At 56.0% G+C, this 26,259-nt stretch overlaps 1 protein-coding gene and 1 long non-coding RNA gene across 4 annotated transcripts; one reads left to right on the top strand and one right to left on the bottom strand.

Moving 5' to 3' along the window:
• Positions 1-3,085: 3,085 nt before the first annotated feature.
• Positions 3,086-25,823, top strand: Col8a2 (collagen type VIII alpha 2 chain). 3 transcript variants are annotated; one of them, XM_078025917.1, is made up of 4 exons: positions 3,086-3,207; positions 10,873-10,917; positions 20,890-21,098; positions 21,692-25,823. In XM_078025917.1, the coding sequence occupies exons 3-4, from the start codon at positions 20,906-20,908 to the stop codon at positions 23,608-23,610; spliced, it is 2,112 nt and encodes a 703-aa protein (XP_077882043.1). In that variant the 5' UTR covers positions 3,086-3,207; positions 10,873-10,917; positions 20,890-20,905; the 3' UTR covers positions 23,611-25,823. The 3 variants fall into 3 exon arrangements, with proteins under 3 accessions (XP_077882043.1, XP_077882044.1, XP_005317869.1); XM_078025918.1 differs by lacking the exon at positions 10,873-10,917 and having other exon boundaries at positions 3,116-3,207; XM_005317812.4 differs by lacking the exon at positions 3,086-3,207 and having other exon boundaries at positions 10,798-10,917.
• On the bottom strand, positions 7,542-13,201 carry LOC144367994 (uncharacterized). Its single transcript, XR_013427703.1, has 2 exons — positions 12,183-13,201; positions 7,542-10,910 (listed from the first exon to the last, which is right to left on the bottom strand). It is a non-coding gene; the product is annotated as an uncharacterized LOC144367994 (long non-coding RNA).
• Positions 25,824-26,259: the final 436 nt, after the last annotated feature.

The following is a 26,259-nucleotide window of genomic DNA, read 5'->3' as shown; positions in this document are numbered from 1 at the left end:
GCCAATACTGATGCTGCCAGGGGCTGCATGAGCAGATTACAAGGCTCCTCATCTGGTTCAGTTTAACCACCCACCCCATTTCTTTGCTGTTTTTTCCTGGTTCTGGAGATGGAACCCAGGGGTGCACTACCACTGTGTTACATCCCCAGTCCTTTCTATTTTAAGTTGCTGAGGCTGGCTTCAAACCTGCAATCCTCCTGCCTCAGCCCCATGAGTAGCTGAAATTACAAGTAGAAGCCACTATGTCAGGCCCGCTCACCCCACCTGATACCCCTGCACAGACCTAGAACAGTCCTTGAATCCTTCCTAGCCAATGTCAAATTCAAGTTCAGAGAGGAATAGCAACTTGCCTAGGGTACATAGCAAGTGACTACAGGTAGAAGTGACCCACTGATATCCAGACACCACTGGATAAGCCCCTGGCAGTGGAGTGGGAGTTTGGACTGGTCTAGCCCAGAGGTGAGCCTTGGTGTATCGGTCTATGACTTCTCCCTCCAGGACACTGTCTTCCTACCTTGAGGGTTACTGAGCAAATGTCTGGTGAACAAGGAGACAACAGCCACAAAGTCATGGCAAGGCTATCTCAGCCTCTATTGGAACCTGACAGCCAGTGAACACCGGGGGCCACATACTTGGCAGTGGGCAGGACCCAGGCTTGGCATCCCAGAACTGGTTGAAAGGAGGAGCTGGAGACTCACCAACTCGCAGGGCACTGGGAAGGGAAGGAAGACCGGGCGAGCTGGGAACATGTATGCCACTTAGCCTTTCTCCTGAGGCCTGCCCAGTGCCTCAGGAGAAGAGGAGGGAGCAAGTCAGGAGACTCAAGGGTGGGATCTGAGTGGGGAACACACCGAGTTTGAATTTAAGTGCGGGCATGTGCGTGAAGCCTGTGGAAGCCCTTCTCAGCTGTGTGTGTGCCTCTCCTTGCCCACCTGCTTCACCAGGCCCTCTCCACTGAACTTGCCTCTGCTCTCCAGGGGCAGCTCACCCAGAGCTGAGTGCTCTACACTAAGATTAACCACTATGATCTTCACAGCAGCTGATAGAGATTTTCAGATGAGAAAGCCGAGGCATTACAGGTTCAGCAACTTGTTGAAGGGCACACAGCTAGCTGGTGACTGGTGGCCCTTGGATGTGAACCCGGGCAGTCTGCTCCAGAGTCCATACCATCATTAATCCTGGCTGCTGAGGCTCCACACCCTCAGTCCTCATTGGATCCCCAGCCAGGGACTGGTTTTCACACCAGCTTTGGAGGAGGGTCCCAGCTATCCACCTTCTGCCAGTGTCCTCTTAGCTACCCTGCTAGCCAGGCCCCCTCCTCCTCCTCAGACAGTCCTCCAGCCTGGCTTCCCTATAGTTCCCCTGGGCTGGTCCTGGCCAGGAGGCTAGACCCAAAGACCCCTGGCAACTTCCCCAATCTGAGAGGTGGGATAGAGTAGGCCCAGGCTCTGGGGGTGGGTGAGGACAAGAGGCCCCACTGAGGAGTGGCGGGGCTGGTGTGTACCTTGGCAGGGGGACAGCAAAGTGGGAGGCCTTTGGAGGGCATGCAGCAGGAGGGGTGGGGGGAGTTGACCCAGAGACAGACAGCCTGGGCCCTTCCTGCTACTCTTCTGGACCTGTTGAGGGCTCTGCTCTTACCCACTTACAACACACACACACACACACACACACACACACACACACACACACACAGTCTGCTTTTCTCACCCCAGCCTCAGTTCACTGCAACTTTCCCTCTGCATTCCCTGCCTCTACCTCCTCCCTGCAGTTGCTCCTTTGGCTTCTGCATGCTGGCTACTGGCCCTGGCTCCCACCCCAACCACCATCCTTAACTGCTGGTCCCAAAGGACACTCTGGTGTGACACCTGGCCCTGTGGGCCTCCCTGACCTTCTAGAAACACACTGTCTTAGCTGAGAATGGTATACTCATAATCCCAGATCCTTGGAGGCCAAGGAGGACTGCAAATTGGAGGCCGGCCTGGGCAAACTAGAGAGACCCTGTCTCAAAAAAAAAAAAAAAAAAATATATATATATATATATATATATATATATATATAAAGGGCTGGGGATGTAGCTCGCTTGCCTTGGGTGAGGCCCTGGGTTCTCAGTCTGCTCTGTAGAGCCCTCCTCTTCTGCATGCCCTTTGCTGACATGTTGACCTGTGCAGGAACCCTGTCCAGCACTGCTTCCCTGGGCTGGCTCCTCACCTCCAGGATATCAGATGCCAGCTGAACAAAGAGGACTCCTACTCTCTAGCCAGGAACTCTCCCTTCCCTTCAGGATACATGGAAGTCCCACTCAGTGCATCCCACCACTCTCCTCCACCCTATCTCCCTATGCTTAACCAGAACCTGCCTGCTGTCTTCCATGCCTCCCTCTTTCTAGGCCTCTCACCCCAACATTCAGACCTTGCCTATTAGCCTCCTCAGCTCCTCTCACGCTTGACCCTCCCTCCTCCCACCTCCACCTCACTGGGCCATGCCCCACTATTCCAGCAGCCTCCTCAGCGGTAGCCCTGCCTCTGTCTTCCTCCACTCTCCACACAGCAGCCTGGGGGCTCTGAGAGCATCATTTTGATCACTCCAGAGTGTTCCATGGCTGGCTCCCCATTTCCAGGGAAGTGAAGTCTAACCGGCTCCGGAGTGGCCACTGCCTGCCTCCGTGACCACACTGGTCCTGCTCCCTAATGGGACTAGCCCATCGACTGACCCTTCCTGTGAGTCCTGGCTCAGCCTGGGTCACGGTTTGCGGGGGTCTTCTGTGGATCCCTCACAGAGCCATCGCCCCTTCCCCGCATGGACCGCACCCTGAGCCCTTCTCAGCAGCGGCCTCTGTCTTCCCTCGACAGGTAGCCCTCCCTCGAGGGCAGGGGTCCGTGGGGCCACCTGGGGCCCCGACGTAGGCTCGGGCGGCGCAGGGCGCGTGGAGGCGCGCCCCGGGGTGCGCTGGGATCCCCGAGCGCGTGCCGTGGGGAGGGGGCGCGGGCCGGGCGCGGGTCGGGCGGGGCGCCGGCCTTGGCCGCGGCTGTGGAAAGAGGAGGGCGAGGCCCCGCCCCGCCGCGCCCCTCCCGCGCCCGCCCACTCCACAGCGACGAGGGGCGGCCGGCACAGCTAGGCGCAGCCCCGCCGGCGCGGACCCCGACGCCGCCGCCCGCCGAGCCGCCGGCCGCCCTCGAGGGCCGGAGCAGCGCCCGCGCCGCCCTGCAGGTAAAGGTGGGCACCGGGCAGGGGCTGGGGGCTCCGGGAAGGTCCCGGCCAGGCTTCCCGAGACGACACCGGACGGCAGGGCCGGCGCCTCGGACCCCGGGGTCGGGACGGGATGACGGGCTTGGGCCAGGGCGCTAGGATGGGGGAGTCCACCCACTCCCTGCGCCCCGTTTCCCGCCCTCGCCCCGGGCCAGAAACCTGGAGAAAGCCCCCTCTTCCCTTCCTTTCCCAGAGCGAGGGCTCCAGCTTGAGATGGTGCGGGGTGGAATCCCAGACGATGTGGCTCAGGGCGTGTCGCTTCACCCCTCAGAGTCTCGCGCCACACCTGTAAAACTTCCTTGGCAGCGTGGTGAAGCAGGGGGAGGTGAGGGGTCTTAGAGCCCCCCCCAACACACACACCCTGCTCCCAGCCTCCGCGTTCTTCCCGTCTTTCTGCCGTTTCTGAATTGCTTCGGACCGGACCTCTCAGTAACTCCGTTTTTCTGCCTCTGTCCCCTGAGTCCCTCCTGATAGCCCCACCCCAAACTGGAGACTGAGGTTCTGAGGGATGCCCCAGCCAGAGGCTGAGACTTGTAGGGGTCGGAGGAGTTGATGCCTGACAAAGAGCAGCAGCTGTCCCAGGGTCCCCAAACAGCCTTCCTGGTGTCTCTGCCCTGGGACTGGGGACACAGTGGCCCGGGAGGCCCCAGGTAGAGAAGGGCTTAGTTAGTGAGAAGGGCCCAGGAATCTCCAGACTCCTCTGAGTTTACTTGTGTGGGGGTGTATGTACCTGAGTTGATACCTGAATGGGAGAGACCATGCTAGATTTCTGACAAAAATGTCACTGGTCTCCAGCAGAGTGACTTGGCAATCCAGAAGCCTTCCTTCGACCTGTCTGCCCTTATCGAAGGCAGCCTCTAGAAGCTGTAGTGGATATTTGGAAGCTATGAGGGCCGTGGGGCAGAGGAGGGTCATGCAGCTGAGTGACCCTCTTGAGGACTGAGCTAACATAGACTGATCCTCGCTCCCCTGAGCAGAGAGTGTCCTTAGGGAAGGGGTTAGGGATCTGGGAGAGACACCAAGGAGAAATGGCAGTCTGTCAGGGCATAGATGCCCCTGCTGGCCTCCCACCGGGCTGGTAAACACTGAGAGACACAATCACTCCAAAAGGACAGCTACACTCCCTCCCACAGAGAGTCACACACAATAATCACACACTGAATCAAACATTCATTAGACACGCGCGAGCACACTCTATTGAAATACACACCACCACAAACGCTAAAACAGTGGCCTGTGCGCGTGTACACACACGCACACGCGCGCCAAGACTCCTACAGACACATCAGGCCCCACATGGCCCAGCCAGACGTTCTCAGACAGTACAGCTCGCATATACATGCTCACACCCACTCGCTCACCAGGGTCTCTCTCCGATTTCACTTTGTCTACTGCAGTGAACATGAGTGTTTTCACTCTGGCTTAGAGGAAGGGGAAGGGAAGAGTAGAGGTGCATGTGTCTGGTAGCAACAGGGAGGGCAAAGATTCCAAACAGGGCCGCCAGCCTGAGCCCCTGAGCCCCACTACTTCCCTTGCCCTGGACCTGAGCCAGGCCAAAGGATGGCTGAGCCTAGATTCCCTATCCTTCAGGCCTCCCAGCTCAGTCCAGAACCCCAGTGGCAGGCTTGGACCCCTTTGTAGGGAAGTGGGGCCTCAGATGAGGTGGTCCCATCCATGTTGCAAGGATATAGAGTGGGGTAGAAGAACAGAGAGGCCAATGGCCTCTCATGTGGGGTGCCACTATGGTCTCAAGGCACCAGAGGAAGGCACCATGCACCCCAAACTGCAGGGGTGTGGGGGGTTGAATCCAAGAGGACTCTCTGGAAGGCTTTCAAGGACAATGAGAATTTTCACAGGTGCCTGGGGTGGAGGGGTGAGTGGGAGGTCTTCCCCGCTGAGCGGACTCAGGGACAGTGAGTGATGGGGACTGCCGGATCACACAGTGGGGAGTGGGAGGGAATCCATCTACTTGAGGGCAGACTTCCAAGGGCCTTGTCCAGGAACAGGGTGTGTGCTGTGGAGTGATACAGTCCGGAGGTCACTGTGGCTGCTCTGGGGGAATCTCAGAGTCAGGGAGACAGGGTTTGAGAAGGAAGGTGAAGGGGGCTTAAGTAGGTGGTTGCCATGAGGATGAGAAGAAAAAGATGGAGAGGAATGGGGGGGAGTGACTAGTTGACTGGGATGAGGAGTAGGTCGGTCAAGAACCTTGCTCAGGGTGTCTGTGATCTATCCCCAGAGGAGGGAGGTACAGCAGAGATGAGGGTTTAGCCTCTGGGATCTGAAACTGGAATGACGGGGGCTGGGTGATCTTGAGTTCAGGGGTGGGCCCTGGGAGTCCATGGGTATGTGGAGAAGCCTGGGTGGTATATAAGATCAGAGTGGGCACCTATGTGCCCAGACACCAGCCATGGAAATCACACTCCCAGGAAGAGAATTCCAGATCCACTGTGCTCCGTGCACATATCCAGGGTGGGTGGGGTGTAGACAGAAGCTCTCAAGTGAAAGTGGTGTGCCCAGTGTGGAGAAGTGCTCATCCTGGGAGTCGGACAGACCTGTCACTTTCCATCCCTGTGCCTCAGTTTCCCATCTACACAATGGGAATACCAGGATCATTTTGCATGTGGAAAGGTGAGGGGTAGTCCCAGGTCACACTGGTGATGGAGGGCAGCACCTAGAACTTCCACCCACATTTCTGAGCAGTGTACCTTCCACCTTTCTGGACCCTGGGAACGGACTAGGGAGGACTTGGCCCTCCCTCCATTCAGATTCTTGGAAAGTTTTGAACGGAAGGGTAGCTGTCCCCTGCAACCAGGATGGGTGGGTTTCCTGCTCTTGGAGGGCAGAGGGGCCCACACGTGAGGGCTAGTGCCCCATGAGAAAAGTCAGGCCAACATTACTGGCCCATCGCAAGGAAGAGATTAAGAAACTCTGGGGAAAGATCACCTGAGGTCACTGAGCGGCCAGTGACAGAACTGAGACCAGAGACTAGGACCCTGGATGCAGGGTCCTCACAAAGGCTGTCCTTCCTCACAGGGCACATCAAAGGACCTGAGGTGCTGGAAACCTTGTCACTTGAAGTTCTCTAATTTTAATACCTCTTTCTGTCCCCTTGAGGAGTGGGAACAATAGGAGTTTCTTGGGTACTTACTGTATACCAGGCTCTATGCTCAGATGTCTCACTTAATCCTTGTGCTGCAAGGTGGGGATTGGTGGCCCATTTAACAGAGGGGTAAGTGGAGCTCAGCGCGGTGGGTGAGCGGCCTGTTTGCTGAGTGCTGGACCAGGATTCCCTCCCAGACCTCTGGAGAACATGGCTCTTGTTCTCCCCACCGACCTCCCGGGCTGCTTCGCTCTCCCGGTGCTTGTCGGTGGGGAAAGGAACGGAGGCTTGGTTCCTGAGCATGGACAGTGTGCCAGGCATTTTTGTAGCACAAGGTGTTTCTTCGGGTGGGTGGGCAGCCTGGGAGTACCCACAAAGGAGAGTCGGGCCCAAGGAGAACCTAGAACAGGAGGGCTCAGATGGTACTTTCTAGAGTCTAAGAACCTCAGCGGACCCAGCGGGCAGCCTCGGTGAGGAAGGTGGCCTGAGCCCAGGGCCCTGCCTCTGTCTCAGTGCTGCCACTGGCTGCTGTGTGACCTCAAATGATCTTTTCCCGTGTCCTGCTCGCATCCATGAGATGGGCCAGTAAAGCGGCCTGGCGCTGGCTGCAGCCGCAGTGAGGAACATCGGGGTTGAGGGCACAGGGTCCTTTTTTCCTTCCCCTGGAAGATCCCAGAGGCCGACCCTTTGGGCCTTCACCCCCATCCAATGTCTGCAGCCCTCACAACCCGGAAGTTCTCCCTCCAGTTTAGCCTCCTCCTCTCCCACTGTGCTGGCTGCCACAGAGCTCTGCGTGGGCCCTCGGGCCACGCTCCCTGACAGGCGACCACGGCTCAGCTCGTGGCGAACATTCTTTTCATAGTTCCCGGAGCACAGCAAATCCGGCCGCTTAGCCAGGAATGCGGAGCCCCTCCTGCAGAGGCTGCAGGGGCTGGGGGCGGGCGGAGCCCCTGAAGTCAGTCAGGAGGTGGGTGGGGGATGCAGGGCCCCCCAGGAACACCGTGTGTCTTCTGAGGAGCTAGGGGGCTGTCCTCAGCATCTCTGGGGACGCACTCAGTTGGGACCAAGGTCCCGATGTCCTCTCTGGCTAACTGGTGAACTTGGGCAAATAACTTCTTTAAGCCTCAGTTTCTTATCTATAAAATGAGGGTTTTTTTCCTTATCTATAAAATGAGGCTGCCGGGAGGTGTCATGGTGATGATATGTATAATAGTAAGGTGAGCATTTATTGAATAATCCTATACGCCAAGCTCTGCTCCAGGTCCAATGTGCACAACTTGTTTAATCCTCACAAATGCTCTGCGAGGGCTGCGGATACAGCTCAGTGGGTAGAGTGCTTGCCTTACATGCAAAAGGCCCTGGGTTTGATCCCCAGCAACAAAAAATGAAAAACAAAAACAAAAAAGAAATGCTCTGTGAAGTAGGAAATGTTCCTATGTTTTTTTTTTTTTTTTTGGTATCAGGGATTGAACCCAGGGGCACTTAACCACTGAGCCACACCCCTAGCCTATTTTATTTTTTTAATTTTGATACAGGGTCTCACTAAGTTGCTTAGGGCCTTGCTAAGTTGCTGAGGCTGGCTTTGAACTTGTGATCTTCCTGCCTCAGCCTCCTGAGCTGGGATTACAGGCATGTGCCACTGTGTCTAGCTTGTTCCTATTTCATTGATGAAGAAGCTGAGGCACAGGTAGATGACTGGGATAAGAACATACACAGCTGGGCTCCAGAGTGGTTCTCTTAACTCATGATTTAAAAAAGAAGACTCTTAGGGCGTGGTGGTGCACGCCTGTTATCCCAGCAGCTTGGTAGGCAGAGGCAGGAGGATTGCAAGTTCAAAGCCACCCTCAGCAGAAACAAGGCACTAGGCAACTCAGTGAGACCTTGTCTCTAAATAAAATACAAAATAGGGCTGGGGATGTGGCTCAGTGGTTGAGTGCCCCTGAGTTCAATCCCTGGTATGCCCCCACCCCTTCAAAAAATAAGACTCTTGGCCCAGAATCTGCCCATTGTGGGGGTTCAGAAAAGGACTCTTTGCCCCCCCACCCCATCTGGGAGGAGCCAGCTGTTCACTCAGGGCCCCCAGCAGCTTGATTTGGAGAGTTGAAGTGGGAGGTGGGCTGAGACCCTGGCCAGCCTCCTTGGGAGTCCTGCAGCTCTCTGAGGCCGCTGGGAGCGGGGAGTGCAGGCTGTCTCACCTACCTCTGGCCTGGGATTTAGAAGGCAGTGGCAGGCCCTGTGCAAAGGGGAGATGTCGCCAGAGAGGGACTCAAGAAGGGGATTAGAGAAGGTTGGGGGTGGAGGTGAAGAACAGAGTCCCATTGAAGAAGGCCCAGGCAGCCCCTTTGTAGTAACCCTGTGCCCAGCCTTGCTTGCCCCTGGTGCCATCTGGATTGAGGCAGCAGGCGGGGGAGGTGTGTGGCAAGAGCGGAAGTGGGGAACAGGCCCAGGTCTTCAGGAAGCCCAACTGCAGGGGTTGGCTGCCTTGGGTCTGGGCAGATCCTCCTGACTTCATTTCCTTGTCCTGTCATCTCTCTGGGCCTCAGTGCTCCTCCTCAGTATAATGGGACAACAGTTTACCCTTTGAGGGCTATAGGGGGTTGGATAGAGCAATGCCTGGTGTGTGTCTGGTGCTCTAGTGTGGTTTAGAGACCATTACCATTAAGACCATTAGAGGCCATCATTATTATTAAAAATGGATAGAGAAGGGGAGCTGGCTTTAGGATGGGCCCAGGTCACTGCCCCTGATATTCAAGGCATTTCTGCCTGACTCCAGGCAGCCCTCCTCACGCTCATCATCTGTACAGTCAGCTGGTGGTTAAGATTGCAGGATTTGTAGCCAAGAGCCAGGGTTAAATTTAGGTTCTTCCCCTCACGATCTGTGTGACCCTGGGCCAGTTACATAACCTCTCTGTCCCTTAGTTTCCCTATCTGTAAAAAGGGAAGACAAAATATTGGTGTCACTGGGTAATTGTGAGGATTAAGTGAAAGGATCCAGGAGAATACCCAGAAGGGTGTTAGCACACGGTGTGGGGAGCGAGTGCTGGCGGTGGGGAGCTGCTTCACTTGCTGGCCATATTGTTTTCATCTCTCCACGGCCTCAATATGTGCAGGCCCTTCTCACTCTGCACCCCATGCCATTCCCTCAGCCTGGTCCCATCATCTCTCCCTACCTCCAGCTGGTTGAGTTCACCTTGGTCATTTTCCCGGGCTGCAGGTTTGGGGAGGGGCTGGGGGGAGACCGAGTGTAAGGACCCCCTGCCTAGCCTCATCCCTAGACCCGGCTCAGAAAGTGGCCTCCTGAGCACCTCAGGTATGGCGTCAGAGCAGGGTTGGCGGCAGGGTCCGCCGAGGTGGAGAGAAGGCCGAGGAGCTGCTGGTTTGGCGTCTGGCTGCCTGTGCAGCTAGCGGAGGGCGGGCGGGTGTCAGAGTTTCCATGGGAGCGGGCAGAGGCAAGCAGGCAGCTGGGGGAGAGAGTGACGCATCCGTAGGCCTCCCTGCCAGGTGGGCTGGCTGGGCATCCCCTCCCCAGCCACCCAGGAGTCATGTCTGGGTCTGGATTCCAGCCCCAGCTTCTCTGTACACAGTGTGACCTGGACTGGGGCTGTTGACCGAGCCCAGCACCATGCTTGGTGGAGGCAGGAATGCGGACCTGGCCATCCAGGGTTCTAACCCCATCACCTCCCTGCTCAGCAACCTTCCCTGGCTCCCCAAGGATTTCGTGCACTTAGGGTCCTTCCTGTCCTGTCCCAACGTCAGTTCCTGTTTGTCCTCCCTGACCCCACAGCACTCTGGCTTTCCCGTGTCTGCCAGGTAGCTTCCTTCAGGATCCCCCTCCTCCGTGCAGTCTTCAGGGGAGCTCCTGGAGGAGGGAGTGTTCCTTGCTCTGAGTTTCTGAGGTCCCCAGCTCCTCCTCAGTAGGTCAGGGCACAGGGCAGAAACATGCAGCTGGGTCCCCATATGGCAGGAGCTGTCCTAGCAAGGATTGTCCCCCAGAGTAGAGACTGTCCAAAACCAGGTTCGACACAGAGGAGGGCCTTCAGCAGTGTGGGCCCTGGCACACAGAAGAGGTGTCCTCAGCCTGGGCCTCCGGACAGAACGTGGTCATCCCCAGGGCAGGCATACGCTGCCGAGTGCGCCTGGAGGGAATGGAGAACTGGTGGGGGAGGCACTTCTGGGGGCGTATTGAGGAGGCAGGTGAGGTTGGGGCTGAGTTTCCAGCGGACTTCAGGAAAGCAGGCAGCAGGCCTGGGGTGGCTTTGGGTCCGGGCCAGAGGCTTCCTGGGCTTCCATCTGTTTGTTGGTTTGTTTTTTGATCCTGGGGATGCACCCAGGGGTCCTCAACCACTGAGCTATAACCCCAGCACTTTTTAGTTTTTGTTTTGAGACAGGGTCTCACTAAATTGCCAAGGCTGGCCTCAAACTTGTGATCCTCCTGCCTCAGCCTCCCGAGTTGCTGAAATCACAGGTGTGAACCACTTTGCCTGGCTTCTTGGTGTCTTCTCACTGCTGCTTTCCTTCATCCTCAGGCCTTGCCTCTGCTGGGACCTTACCAGGCCCCTCCAACCTGAAAGGTAAGTTAGATTTTGGGGGTGGGATTTTCTGATATCCCAGGCTGGATGAGGCCTGTGCTTCTTGCTGTCTAACCTCTCTCTCTCCTGCTGCAGCAGAAGCTCCTCCCAGGCCCAGGGTATCCTTGTGGTGGGCCCTCTTGCAGGTGACCTCAGCTCCCTGCAGCCTGTTCTTTAAAACTCCGGCCCAACTCGGAAGCAGCTTTCTCTCATTTTTGAACTATTTCTCCCTGCTCCCTGGCGCAGCCCTGTTTGTTTGGCCCGGTCTGGGTGCAGTGGCCTGGCCACACTCCCGCCAGACCCCCTCCCTGCCCAGCCTGGCCCCTCCTGCTGCCGCCTGCCGCCACCATGCGGGGAAGCCGTGGAGGCCCAGGAATCTTGGCAGGCTGGGGCGCAGCAGGCGCGGGTGGTGCTCCGGAAAAGGCTGCAAATGCGAACCAGAAGGCGAGGGCGAGGGGCAGTGAGGGGCCCGCCTGCAGGCCTGGGGCTGGGCCGGGCTGCAGCCTGTCGGTCCTGGTCAGAGGCTCACAGCCGGTCTTTGCTAAAAGGCTAGAGATGGCACCGCTGAGGCTAGCCCCTTGGTGGGGAAGAGCCAGCTGTCCTGGCTGCTGGCCTGAGGATCCGTGGTTGTCCTGGACCTGCCCACTCCTGGCCTCTTCTCGCTCCTCTGTCCCTTCTGGCTGTCCTCACCTCCTCGAATGCTTTGTCTCCCTGGTGGGGCGTCTAGACTCAGAGATGAGCAGAAGCAAAGGTGGCCACCTGCAGGGAGGGAAGTTCCGTCCCAGCCCTGGCTGACTCAGAGCTGAGAAGGATACAGGACTTGGGAAGAGCCACAAACTCCCCTAAGTCGCCCCGGGGGGCTGGGCTGAAGTGGGCCGGGATGGTCAGCACTGGAGCGCCAGCTGCAGACTTGAGCACGGGTGGAGTGCCAGCCTCGGCCTGGCAAGGCAGGGTGGCTTCAGGGAGGAGGGGATGGTGCTCCAGGGACAGAGGCCGGGAAGGCTGCTTGGAGGAGGAAGCATTTGCACTGGGTCTCAAATGTGGCAGTGTCGCCTTGGAGGAGGAGAGCAGGAAGGAAGGGCAGAGGGGATCATGCAGGTGGTGGAGGTTAGGGGGCAGTGGGAAGTCTGGGTGCCTGGATTCTGGGGGTGGAGCCCGGGGCTTCTCTCACTCCCTAAATGTGGGTGTCCCCCACGGGGGAGGGCATGGCCTCCTCCATTCCAGACATTCGCTCTGTTCTCAGCTAGAGCTGTGCCACCGTCACCTACCCCTCTGGACTTCTGGACTCTGACCTCTCCTTCCGGCCTTCTTTTAATTTCGCTTCCAAAATTGAGGTCCCCTGGTGTCTGGGCACCTCACTTGCCAGGGTGAGGGATGTTGGGCCCTTGAGTGGTACTGAAACCTGGTAGGGACAGACAAGATGGGAGAGGGCACACTTCTGTCCTGCCATCAACCTGGGTGATGAGGGGGTCCCCAGGCAGCCCCGCCCCAGCCTGGCCACCTCCCTCCACCCTCCAGCTCCCAGATTCCAGGCAGCCCTTTGCCTTGGGAGCAGTTCTTGGCCACAAGCTCAACTTGGGGGTGGGGGGTTGAGAGCCTCACTGTGATCCAGCAGACGGGGCTTTGCTCCTGGGTGTCAGACCCCCAAGTCCCTGCCAGACCATGTGCAGCTACTCAGGCGCTGTCCCAGGAGGGCAGGTGGACCCGAGGGGAGCGTGAGTGGCGGGGCCCACCAGTGCTGGCCGTCCAGAGGAGTTGGCAAGCAGCCAACAGCTCAGGAGTTACAGAGACGGAGACTCAGAGATCTAGAGAAAGGATGTGGGAGAGGACAGAGATAGGCGGTCCCCAGTGGAGATGGTTGGGCAGATATGGGGACACGAGATGCCAGAGTCACACAGGTAACAATCTGAATTCATCAGCACAACATGGAGGAAGGGTCACAGCACACATCTGTGTGGCCTTTGAATCCTGCCAATCCCCTGTCCTCCCCTCACTCGGCTCTTAGAGCTCTTCTCCCACGACCTCAGGGCCCTGCCACACTGTGCCCGCCACCCGTCTCCCCTCACTGCGTGCTCCTTCCTCTGGTCCACATCCTGCCACGTCTACAACAGGCCTCCTTCTTGAGAAAGCCACATGAATTGCAGAACAACATGGTGACAGTCAACCCTGTCCCCACTAGGGAGTCACTGGAGAACCCAGAGCAGGGGACAACCATGGGCAGAGCTGTGTCAAAGGATGGTCACAGACAGGCAGCAGCAGCTTCACCTGGGAGATGGTTAGAGATGGAGACCCCCCCCCCCCCACTGACTCAGGACGGGGCCCAGGAATCTGGGTTCTAACAGATCGTCTTGATTCTGAAACAGGCTGGAGTTTGAGAAGCATTGTTGAGGTCAATGCAGGACATGTTGAAAAGAGAAGCTGGGGTGGGGCTGGGTAAGAGACTTTTATGATCATCTAAGTGAGAATGTAGCAACTTAAATTTTTGGTGTGTGAGTGCTGGATGTTGAACCCACGGGTGCTCTACCACTGAGCCATGTACCCAGTCTCTTTTATTTTTACTTTTTGTTTTGAGACAGAGTCTCACTAAGTTGCGGAGGCTGGCTTCTAACTTGCAATCCTTCCACCCCAGCTTCCTGAGTCACTGGGATTGCAGGTGTGCATCCCCACATCCAACAAGCCTGGCAACTTAAGAAGCCTTTACTGACTGGTCTATATTAGGGCAGAGGGTGTGTGGAAGGAGCAGAAATGAGAGAAATAAAGAGGAGGTAAAGCCCACAGGATTAGACTGGGTACTTTGGTGAGAAAGGAATAGGGATGTCATGTACAGTTGTGTGGGTTGGTTATTGTGTGAGAATATTCAAGAAAGACAATAAGTAGGGGCTGAGTTGGCTAAGAGGAAAGGTAGCCTTTTCTGTTTTTGGGGGGTTGGTTCTGGGACTGAGGATTGAACTCAGGGATGCTGAACCTCTGAGCAGCCATGTACTCAACCCATTTTTGTATTTTATTTAGAGACAGGGTCTCACTGAGTGGCTTAGGGCCTCGATAAATTGCTGAGGCTGGCTTTGAACTCTCGATCCTGCTGCCTCAGCCTCCTAAACTGCTGAGATTATAGGCGTGGGCCACCACACCCAGCAAGGGTGCCCTTTTCTAATTGGACCAAGGCATTGAAAGATTCCTTACTTCCCTGGAAGAAAGGAAGGGTCAGAAGCAATGTTCAGATTTTTGGCGTGGGCACCGGGGTGGAGAAGTAAGTAATGAGTGAGGAGGAGATGACAGCAGCGTGGGTGGAGGGCAGGCAGCCATGCTGGGCTGACAGGTGAACAGGGGAGTCTAAGGCTCAGGGGAGGCTGGTGATGGGACTGTAGCCAGGGGACTGGGGAACTGGCAAGAGGGGATGCTGCAGGAGACACATCCAGGGGAGGGAATGGCAGGGCTCAGCCAGCTCCTGGAAATGGGTCCAGGTCTGCACATGGGCAGAGGAAGGGAGCTGAGGAGAATGGGAGGCAAAGCCCTTAAGGCAGAAGGAGAGCAGGGTCCAGGACAGGGTGGCCCTGGTGAGGGGCCTTGTGGAGCACGTGGGGTGAGGGGCGGGCGGTGGTGTTCCTTGCAGAAGCTTGGCTGGGAAGGGCTGGAGGGCGCAGTGGGTGAGGAGGGCGCTCCCTCTACTCTGCCCCCAGACCCACAGTGCCGCCCTAGTCCTAAGCAGACTTTGGGGCTCATCTCAGGAATGGCAAGGCCAGAAAATGGCGTTTGTTGCACAAGTTCCTATCCTTTGGTGGCAGGTCATCTGAGTCTTTGAAGGGATGAAAGAGGGATGTTGCTTAGAAATGCTGCCATCTCATGAGATGGCAGAGACTGGGCCAGGTTTTGGGGGCGGTGGGGTTGCAGGTGAGTCAGAGCGAGAAAGCGAGAAAGCGGGGAGAGAAGGCGGACCTGGTGGTGCGCGCCTGTCATCGCAGAGACTTAGGAGGCTGAGGCAGGAGGATGGCAAGTTCAAAGCCAGCCTCAGTAACTAAGCAACTGCGCGAGACCCTGCCTCTAAATAAAATATGAAAAGGGCCAGGGATGTGGCTCAGTGGCTAGGTGTTCCTGGGTTCAATCCCCAGTCCCCAAAATGGAAAAAAAATTAAAATTAAAAAAAAAAAAAAAGAGAGAGAGAGCGTCGAGAAGAAGAGTAGCGAGGAGGCGGGCGGAGACGGGAGGCCCCGGGCGGGCGGCCGCGGGCAGCCGGATCCCGCAGACAGTCTCCCCACAGGAAGCGTCTCGAGCATACCTGTGGTTTGGCTCCCGCCGCCCGGCTGCAGCCGCCCGGCTGCGGTGGGCTGGGGGCTCGGGCCGGGCGGGGCCGCCCGGGGTCTGCGCGCTCCTCGCTCCGCCTGCGCCGCGGGCCCCGTCGCGCCACCCTGCGGTGTCCCCGGGAACCTGCGCGCGCACCTCCAGACGCCTCCGGGGAGCGGCCGGGGGTGGGCAGGCTCCGGGTCCGGTGGCATCTCCGGGGCCCCCCTGCTGACCCACCCCGATCAGAGCCGGCGGGAGAGGGACTGGGGGGAAAGGTCAGCGTTCGCCATTTGCAGGGGAGGGATCTGCTTTAGGCACTTATTTCCGCGGAGGCCCATTTGCCACCCCCTTGGTCTCCAAGTCCCAGGAGCATCCCCTGCTTCCAGCCAGTCTCCTTGGCCTCCCTGGGAGGAGGCCAGGCTGCCACAAAACGCTGACTTGGACGAAATGCTGTTTTACGGGGATTTGTTGAAAAGGGGGGAAATCCCCGTTAAGGACTTGCAGCTGTCCAAACACCAAGTCTACCCCGCCGCCGCCACTGCTCAATCCCCTGAATCAGCGTCTCCTGAAAGTGTCCCACCTCCGACAGACTCCAGCCCCTGCCAGCCCTGCCCCCTTCCTGTCTTCACTTCCGGAGGTCACCAGAGAGGGTGATCACTTGCCCAAGGTCACACAGCCAGTTCTGGACAGAGCTTGTTCGAGCCTCACGACCTGTCCCCTGCCCACTGCCCCTCTGCTTGAATTGCTCATTCGAGAACAAAGTACAAATGAATCCAGTTGTTCTACCTTTTGCTCTTCTATTACAGAGCAGGTTGTTCTTAGTGAAGTTGGTTGATTGAGGGAATATAATGTCCTCACCTTTTCCCATTCTAGCCCAGATGACCCCTCTGGCTTGGAGGCATATGTGACATGTGTCTCTGAGTCCCAGGAAGGGATAGAGTGAGTTATTAGTGTGCTCTTTAAACTTCATGGTGAATTGAGTTTGTCACACACTGGAGCATTGCCATGTGCCATCCAGGCCCAGAGCCAGGCATGGAGTTGGGGAAGCATGGGGACAGGGAGAGTAGGAGAGCTCCAGGGGACAAGGCTATGATAGGCTTTCCCAGGCAGCAGGGCAGAGGAAGGCATGGGATGTGCTTCCGCAGTGCGCAAGAGTAAGTGCAGGTCCCTGTGGGGGAGAGTGGTTGGGGCCCAGAACCGGAAGAGGCCCGAGTGTGGTGGGGAGGGATGACTGGACAGGAGGCAGGTGGGCATGGACCTCATGGTGACTGGCAGGGTGACCTGTCCCACTGTGACTGCCCTGTTGTTGTGCAATTCCAAGAGCATCATTTCTTTCTGCAGTGCCAGGACGGGCTCAGCACACCCTTTTCACTGCTGTGGGCTCATTTCCACCCCCCAAACCTGTGCACATGCCCCCTCCCCTCTGAAGGTTGCAGTCCCCTCCTCCCCTCTCAGGGCACCTCTGGGGCTGGGAGAGCCTCTCCTTTCCGCTGGCCAGTACCCTGCAGCTTCAGCTCTCTGGTGCTCTCTCTCCTCGCCCCCCCCCCCAGGGCAGCGGGTCCTAATGACCAAAAGCCCTTGTTCCCCACAGACCTCTGCCCCATTTCCAGCTCCCTGCCCTAACTGCACGCTCACATCACTGAGCTTCCTGGAGCCTCAGTCTCCCAGTCTGTAGGATGGAGTCACATGGGAGCACCTCTTCCCCTGATGCTGGGGGAACTGAATCATCTGTTTGCTAAACATCTGGGCTATGCCTGGTACCTCTGTCTCAGATGTCATCCTCACTTCTCTCCTCTCTTGCAGAAATACCTGCTCTGGGGGCAGGCTTCAGACCTGGTCCCCGATCTCAGTGAGGCGGGTGCGTGCACGTGATCCCTTTCTCTCTTATACGCACATAGACACACATAGTTTGTGGAAGGTGCTATGAGGGATGGGTGGCTCAGGGATGCTTCCTGGAGGGTCCCCGTTACCAAAGAGGAATGAAGGGTAGATAAGGTGCTGGGGGGCCTGCTCCCAGCTAGCCTTGGGCTCTTCCTTTGGCACCCTGCCTGCCTGGACACCCTCTGGTGGCACCTTCCATCACGTCACCTCCCCTGAGCCAGGGCAGACCTGGGTCCTCTGGTGGTGTGTCATGACTTTGGCCCTGGCCTATCCAGGCCAGAAGCTACTCCCTTTTCTCTCTCTGCTTCCTGCTCCTTGCTATGCCACCCAATACTACTTTTCTGTCCTCCATGTACCTGCCAGACAGAATCTGGCTCTGTGCATGTGTGAGCAGCTCCCACCCCCGCCACTCCCTCAGCTCAGGTGACCCAGGCAGAAGGGCCTTGCCCTGGTGTACTCTGGAGAGGTGCCGTGGCATGGTGATGAGGGGCTGGGCTCCAGTCAGGCTGCCTGGGTTTAGGTTCTGCCTGTGGTGCTGTTAATGGGGGACCACCTCACCCCATTTCCTCATATCTAAAACAAGGATAGTGTCCATCACAGGCTTGCACAGGGTGAAACGTCCAACATTAGCACAGTGTCCAGCAGGACCCTCCATCAGCATTCCCAGGCCTGTGCAGTGTGACCTCAGTTAGTCCTGGCATTAGTTATAGCAAGATAAGGCAGGTGAGCTGGGCACAGTGGCACACACCTGTAATCCGAGAGGCTCAGGAGGCTGAGACAGGAGGATCACGGTTCAAAGCCAGCCTCAGCAACAGTGAGGTACTAAGCAACTCAGTGATTCCCTGTCTCTAAATAAAATACAAAATAGGGCTGGGGATGTGGCTCAGTGGTTGAGTGCCCCTGAAGTCAATACCTGGTACCCCCCCCCCAAAAAAAAAAAAAAAGATAAGGCAGGTGACCTGTGTTGAGGGCAACTGGAGGAGGCTTCTGCTCTGGCACATCCAAGTCATGTGTGTCCTGGGCAAGATTTTTATGATCTAAGCTTCCATTTCTTTCTTTCCTTCTCTCTTTCTCTCCTTCCTTCTCTTCTTATGCTGGGGATACGAGCCAGGGCTTCGTGTGTGCTGGGTGACTGCTCCTCCACTGAGCTGCTCCCCAGCCCCAAGCTTCCTCTCTACGCCCTGGAACTGTGGCCCAGGAGTGGCCATTGCACGAGTCTCATGGGCCCCTTGAGAAAATGAGCTTGAATCTGCCCACTCTGAGCACAGGGGCTGAGGTCCCCGGTGGGATGAGGGGAACCCAAAGCAGAAAGGAAGGGGGACTTTCCTTGGGTGTGAAAAATGCCACATAGTCTTTATTGGGAAGCTGGCACCAGCTCTAACCAGGCATCAGGTTATCACAGTGGCCCTGAGAAGCAGGTGGTTAACTTGTTTTGAGCCCAGCATGGTGGCATATACCTGTAGTCCCATCCCAGCTACTCAAGAGGACTGCTTGAGTCCAGGGTTCAGGGCCAGTTTGAGCAACACTGTGAGACTGTGTCTCCAAGTCAGTCAGTCCCTCCATCGTATGGACCTAGCACATTTTGCTGTCCATTCTTCACTTGATGGATGCTTGGGTGGTCTCTACTTTGGATTATTGTGAAGAACACTGTGGCGTGCTTCACATATAAATTTTGTGTGTGATAAGGGAGCCACTTACTTGCTCAGACTCCCCTACTTCTGGGTGAGTGGAAGACTCAGGCTGGCCGTTGACCCCAGAGCCTGTCCCTCTCCCCACACAGCCCTTGTTCTCTTAGCTCGGGTAACTGCTGTAATGGAGGGGGGGAGGTGAACTGTTGGGAAGTGTTACAGAGGGAGGTGACAGCCTCCCTGGGCTTTGAACACTATGAGTAGGAGATGAACTTAACATTGCACGCAGAGGAAGGGCAGGTGCAAAGGCCCAGGAGTGTGAGGCTCCCTGGGATCTGGGAACTGTAAATTCTGGGTTACTGGGGTAGAGGTGGGGAGAAAAGTAGGTCATGGGGTTGGAAATACAGGCACAGGAGGCTGGGTCTGGGGCTCAGTGGTAGCGCACTTGCTGGCATGTGTGAGGCACTGGGTTCGATCCTCAGCACGACATAAAAATAAATAAAAATAAAGGTCTATCAACAACTAAAAAATATTTTTTAAAAGAAAGAAAGAAAGAAATACAGGCACAGAACAGATTAAAAAGGCCTTGAGCTTTTTCTGCATTTTTCTGAGTCCTCACAGTGGTACTTGTGAATGTTCTGGCTGAAACTCTCTAGAACTTCAACAATGTTGAGAAGAGGCAAAAGCTAGGTTCTTACTAGACTGTGTTCCAGAGTCATTTGTCCGGTTTCTACCTTTGATGATGAGGCATGATTACGTTGGTGAGTCTGAAATCATTGAGGATTACACAGCTGGGAAAATTTTGAACTTCACAGGCAGTAGTTAAGCAAGTGTGGAGTGAGCCCCTGATCTGATGTGCAGCTCAAAGACCTAGAAAAATGGCAGAATAATCAGTTCTTGTCCCTCCAGTTTAGTTTCATTGTATTGAACCTCAGCTGCAAGATTAATACACACAGGAGGCAAAATCTTGGAATGTAAAATTCACAATTCATACAAATAAAATGTTTTGATGGACCAAAAAAAACAAACAAAAAAATGCTAAGGCCTGTGTGCTAAGCACTAATAAGCACTACAGACTTACCCTGAAGCCAGGGGGAGCTCAGGGAGCTTAGAAGTTCATCAACAAAACGTGGAGTTGGGTGGACCTGCCAAATTGCAGCTCTGCTTCCTGGAGACCTTTACTTTTTTTTTTTTTTTAATTTTTTTTAATTGTAGTTGGACACATTTATCTATCTATCTATCTATCTATTTATTTATATGTGGTGCTGAGAATCGAACCCAGAGTCTTGCACGTGCTAGGTGAGTGCCTACCGCTGAGCCACAACCCCAGACTCCTTTACTTTAGTTTTATCCTCTAGAAAATGGGGATGAGAGTTTTTATAAGTTTTGTGGGATTTAAATGTGATCTTGGAAGGTCTCAATCCAGTGCCTGGCCCAGCAAATAGTAGTGGGGGTTATCATCAAAGGGTTTTCAGCAGAGGACTTGCCAAAATCAGATTGGAGTTCTAGAAGGCACATCTGGGTGCCGAGAGTGAGTGGTCTGGGGGAGGCTGTGGTCTTATGGAGGCTGGGTGAGTCTGGGTAGTTGGGATGGAGAACTACAGCAGGCTTGGAAGAGGTCTAGGACCTAATTCCTGCAGACCCCTGTCAATTTGGGAGTCACTTATGAATAATATCTAAATTTGGGTCTTTTGCTGGGTACAGGATTACATTATAATCCCAGCATCTCAGGAGATTAAGGCAGGAGGATTAAAAAGTTTAAGGCCAGTCTGGGCAATTTAGGGAGACACTATCTTATAATAAATAAAAAGGGCTGGGGATGTAGTTCAGTAGTAAAGTGCCCCTAGGTTCAACTCCTGTTACCCACCAAAAAGAAAAAAAGTAATGAGAAATTCTGTTGAGCTGGGCAAGGTGGGCACGCCTATAATCACAGCAGCTCAGAAGAATAAGGCAGGAGGATCGAGAGTTCAAAGCCAGCCTCAGCAACTTAGCGAGGCCCTAAGCAACTCTTTGAGACCCTGTCTCTAAAAAATACAGAAATGGACTGGCGATGTGGCTCAGTGGTCAAGTGCCCCTGGATTCAACCCCTGGTACCATAAATAAATAAATTCAGATCTTTCTGTGAGCCCCTGGGGCTGGTTCCCAACCACCCAGGGGCTGGCTTGATGGCGCCCGTTTCTCCCTGCAGCACGCCCACGGACGCCATGCGGGGGGCTCTGACACCTCTACCTTCCTTGCTGCTGCTGTTGCTGCTGCTGCTGTTGGGGTGTGGGCCTCGGGCGACCTCTGGCGGCGGGGCTGGTGGGGCAGCAGGCTACGCTCCTGTGAAGTACGTGCAGCCCATGCAGAAAGGACCCGTGGGACCACCCTTCCGAGAGGGCAAAGGCCAGTTCCTGGGTGAGACCTCCTGCCCTTCAGTGTCTCAAAGAGCTCCTGACTCTCCCTGCGAGCTCCTTGACCTCCCCAGACCCTTGAAGCCCTTCAGTCCCTGCCACAGATTTCCCCATCTCTGCTTTCCTTTCTGAGGCTGGCCCAGGGCCTGTCAGCCTGGGAGGGCCTGGAATCGGGCTGTAGCTGGCCCAGTGCCGGTGGTCTTCAGATGGGATGGGTCAGAAGGTATACATGAGAGTGCTGGGCTTGTGGGTTCGGTTCTAACTGGTTCTAAGTTGAGCTGCTGGTGCCACCTGGTGGCCATTCTGCTCCCAGGTCATGCAGGAATGAGAGTCCTCTAAGCTCATGGGGAAGGCTGGGTATTGGGACCCCTGGGGGAAAACAACCTGAAGCCCCCAAGATAGCCACTGGACAACACCTGAGTTCCGTCTTCCATGAGAGCAGAGAAGGATAGTCCAGGGAGTGGTCCTCATGAGCAGATAGAGAGCTTCATTCCTGCCCAGGGTGCTTCATAGTGCCATGGAAGAATGGGTAGATGGGGTCCTCCATCTCTGCTGCCCAGGTCCTCACTGTCCCTTATCTCTTTCTGTCTGCTTCAGAAATGCCTCTACCGCTGCTGCCAATGGACCTGAAAGGAGAGCCAGGCCCTCCTGGAAAGCCTGGGCCTCGGGGTCCCCCTGGTCCTCCTGGCTTCCCAGGAAAACCAGGCACTGGAAAGCCAGGGCTCCATGGGCAGCCTGGCCCTGCTGGACCCCCTGGCTTCTCTCGGATGGGCAAGGCTGGTCCTCCAGGGCTCCCAGGCAAGATTGGACCACCCGGACAGCCAGGACTTCGGGGGGAGCCAGGGATACGAGGGGACCAGGGCCTCCGGGGGCCACCAGGGCCCCCTGGCCTTCCTGGTCCCTCAGGTATTACTGTCCCTGGAAAACCAGGTGCTCAGGGGGTACCAGGCCCCCCAGGATTCCAGGGGGAGCCAGGGCCCCAGGGAGAGCCTGGACCCCCAGGAGAGCGAGGCCTCAAGGGGGATAATGGAGTGGGCCAGCCAGGGCTGCCTGGAGCCCCTGGGCAGGGAGGTGCCCCTGGACCCCCTGGCCTCCCTGGTCCAGCTGGCTTAGGCAAACCTGGTTTGGATGGGCTGCCTGGGGCCCCTGGAGACAAGGGTGAGTCTGGGCCTCCTGGGATTCCAGGCCCTAGGGGGGAGCCAGGAGCTATAGGTCCAAAAGGACCCCCTGGGATAGATGGTGTGGGGGTGCCAGGGGTAGCAGGGGTGCCAGGGCCACAAGGCCCAGCAGGGGCCAAAGGGGAACCAGGGGCCCGGGGTCCCCCCGGCCTGATAGGCCCCACTGGCTATGGGATGCCAGGACTGCCAGGCCCCAAGGGGGATAGGGGCCCAGCTGGGGTCCCAGGACTCTTAGGGGACAGGGGTGAGCCAGGGGAAGATGGGGAGCCAGGAGAGCAGGGACCACAGGGCCTTGGGGGCCCCCCTGGACTTCCTGGGTCTGCAGGGCTCCCTGGTAGACGTGGGCCCCCTGGACCTAAGGGGGAGACAGGACCCATAGGACCCCCAGGGGTGCCTGGCATTCGGGGTGATCAAGGACCTAGTGGTCTGGCTGGGAAACCTGGGCTCCCAGGTGAGAGGGGACTTCCTGGGACTCACGGCCCCCCTGGACCAACTGGGCCCAAGGGAGAGCCAGGTTTCACGGGTCGCCCTGGAGGACCAGGGGTGGCAGGAGCCCTAGGGCAGAAGGGTGACTTGGGCCTCCCTGGGCAGCCTGGTCTGAGGGGCCCCTCAGGAATCCCAGGTCTCCAGGGTCCAGCTGGCCCTATTGGGCCCCAGGGTCTGCCAGGCCTAAAGGGTGAACCAGGCCTGCCAGGGCCCCCTGGAGAGGGGAAAGTAGGGGAACCTGGCTCTGCTGGGCCCACAGGGCCCCCTGGAGTTCCTGGCTCCCCAGGACTCACAGGCCCTCCTGGGCCACCAGGGCCTCCAGGGCCCCCTGGTGCCCCTGGGACCTTCGATGAGACTGGCATCGCAGGATTGCACCTGCCCAATGGTGGTGTGGAGGGTGCCGTGCTGGGCAAAGGCGGCAAGCCGCGGTTTGGGCTGGGGGAGCTGTCAGCCCAGGCCACGCCAGCCTTCACTGCCGTGCTCACCTCGCCCTTTCCTGCCTCGGGCATGCCTGTGAAGTTTGACCGGACTCTCTACAATGGCCACAGCGGCTACAACCCAGCCACGGGCATCTTCACCTGTCCTGTGGGCGGCGTCTACTACTTTGCTTACCATGTGCATGTCAAGGGCACCAATGTGTGGGTGGCCCTATACAAGAACAATGTGCCAGCCACCTACACTTATGATGAATACAAGAAGGGCTACTTGGACCAGGCATCTGGCGGGGCTGTGCTCCAGCTGCGGCCCAATGACCAGGTCTGGGTGCAGATGCCCTCGGACCAGGCCAATGGCCTCTACTCCACCGAGTACATCCACTCGTCCTTTTCAGGATTCTTGCTCTGCCCCACATAACCCACAGTGGGGCCCTGCTGCCCTGGCCGCCTCCTCTTTAGTGGTAGAGTGACCTTTTCAGTTACAAAGACCTCCATTTAAAGAACAAACCAAAGGCTGAACAGAGGCGGAGGTGACCGTGGCCCAGGAGACTTGATTTGCTTTCCCCTACAGTATGCTGGCTGATATTGTTTCTGGAAGCGGTTGGTCTGAGTCTTTACCCCAGCCATCTGTGCAGGGTTGGGGTCACCCTGTTCCTGTCCTGCCTGGTCTGCAGGTGGACCCAGGACACTCAGCCTAGCCCCCATGAGTTCTGCATGCTGCTGGGCCCCTAAGGAGCAGAGAAGGGGCTGAGCTCCCTGGCCATCTACCAGAGGAGTCAGTCAGCCCTTCCTGCTGGCCACTGATGACACCTGCTCAAGGAATGGAGCATGGGCTCCCTTCCAGTCCTTGGTTGGGGGGGCTCTTCCAGCTCCTCAAGGACCTTCAGCATATGACAGTGGATTTTCTGAAGTTTTTGTTTCCCTTTAGGAGAAAGGGAGAAGACAGGGACCATCAAGGAGGTCAGTGTGGATACTCGGCCAAGAATGCAACCCCAGAGTGATGCTGTGGCATCAGGCCTGCCCATGGCAGGGACATTCCCTGCTCCAACTGCATATGGGGAAAGATGGTCTGTGTGGGGTGGGGGCATGGGCCTGGGGCAGGATGCCTGCTCTTTACATTCATCATTCATCTCCATCTACCCAGCTGCCCTCACTGGCTCTGCCCTGGTTAGCATGAGGGCAGCGAACAGGCTCCTAGGGACTGCCGTGGCAGACCAAACTCTGGCAGGACTGATGGCAAACATGAACACTCCTCCCACTCTCCTTTTACCTGAGCTGGTTTTCTATAACAAATTGTGAGGAGATCCTTGCCACCCTCAAACCAAGTGTCCCCAAGGCAAAGACCTTTAGTTTGGCCTTCTGAGCTAGAGGCACACAAACTTGGAGATGAAGAAGGCTCCCACTTGCTTTTCCTTAATGAGAACCACATGGTGGGTTTGTGTGCCTATCAGAGGGGTTAATCTGTGGGGCTTCCTCCCTTTTACCCTCCGGTTTCAATTTCCTGCTCTAAGCAGGATTAGGGCCCAGGAGGCCAAGGTTCTGAAAGAAAGGGTGCCAACAGGTCCCTGTGGAATGAGCTAGCTCTGGGTGTTTGTGCCATTCTCCCCAGCACCTCTGCAGGAAATAGGCTCCCCCTCTCAACTCCTGAGCCCCAGTTCAAGCTGAGAAGTTTAGTACTGGGGCAGGGATGGTGGACATTCTTGCTTATGTAAGGATTGTCACTTTTACCATGGTCCAAGGCCTCTCAGCCCTCACCAAGCCAATTCACTTCCCTGTACCAAGTGTAAACCTAGGTCATTCGACAAACCATCTTGCTGTATTCTGATCTGACCACTTCAGGATGTGTGTGTCGAAGGTGGAGGATGACTGCTGACTGCTAAGCTGTGGCTCCCTAGGCTTCTGGCCAAATCTCCACCCTGCCCACAACTTTCCCACTGCAGGCTACTTGACTGATCACTTTAGCTTTCAAAGGGAGAAATGCAAACCCAAATTTGCCCAAGTGACTTTAAGAACAAAGTTTTTGACTGGGTTCATGGTGGAGTTCTTTCTCCCTAACAGCCAAGAGAAGAGTCTCAAAGCAAACCTGGGAGGGTCCTTTGTGCGACCTCCTTTCCTGGGTCAAAGCCACTATAATTTGATGTTGGGATCTGATTGGCAGAAATTGATCAGCTTCAATTGGCAGCCCAGGGAACCAAGTTCCATGGGAACCAAAACAAAAACCCAAACAGCAGTTTCAGAGTTGTACTTCTGCCAAATCTCATTCCTGAAGCCTTTAGGGAAGGGTGGCTGACATTTCTGAAATATTTATGGGATTTGAGATACAGGTGTCCACTTAACTGACTGGCTTTGATAAACAAGTCAGGTTTTAACTGAAAACTACATTACCTTGTGCATTTTTATATTCAGATTCTTAATTTTTTTTTTTTAAGATTAGGTTTAAATGTTTTCAACTAGTAATTTCATTTCTAACCTGGTATAGGAAGTTTAGTTCTCTACTTATCACGTGCTCTGTGTCACTGATTTGGGAAAAATGCACTGGGGAATCAAAGAAAATGGGACTTCTTTTTGAAAAGAAAAACAACAGTATTGACTGTATTGACACAACCTCAATAAAACCCATTGTACAAAACAGCACTCTGCTGAACTTGGCATTGGTGCAGAGGTGTCTGGGGAGGCATCAGGGATTTCTCTGGGCCCTCAAGGAGTGTGCATTCCTCACCAGCTCCCCAACCTGAGATTCTGTCACATCAGAAATGCAGGATGATCGATCCTATGCTGCTGAGGCTCTGCACCAGGAAAATGCCCAAGGAGAGCAGTGGCTAAACCTCAGGGAAACAGATTGAACTTCACTGGAACATTCCTGCAAACACTCAGGGGCAGTGGAGCATGACAACTGGCTCAGGATCCCAAGGGCCAAGTTTCAACATCTGATACAAATTATGAATGAAAGATTATGAGTCTTTGCTCCTGAAGGTGGGGCTTGTGCCAGGTCAATGCCAAAGAAGGGCTGGGGTTCTGTCCTGGGGAGAAAGCACCTGTTCACAACCTGCCAGGCTCAGCAACAGCA

The sequence above is a fragment of the Ictidomys tridecemlineatus genome, chromosome 11 (assembly GCF_052094955.1).
Source record: "Ictidomys tridecemlineatus isolate mIctTri1 chromosome 11, mIctTri1.hap1, whole genome shotgun sequence".
NCBI classification, from domain to species: Eukaryota; Metazoa; Chordata; class Mammalia; order Rodentia; family Sciuridae; genus Ictidomys; species Ictidomys tridecemlineatus.
The sequence above is the reverse complement of the archived record's forward strand: the minus strand, read 5'-3'. Positions and strand labels throughout refer to the sequence as shown.

Bases quoted from the DNA above. Each gene is read 5' to 3' on its own strand.
- Col8a2 (XM_078025917.1), top strand. From the start codon at position 20,906: ATGCGGGGGGCTCTGACACCTCTACCTTCCTTGCTGCTGCTGTTGCTG. The intron at 21,099-21,691 runs GTGAGACCTCCT...TGTCTGCTTCAG, and splicing joins GGGCAAAGGCCAGTTCCTGG to AAATGCCTCTACCGCTGCTG.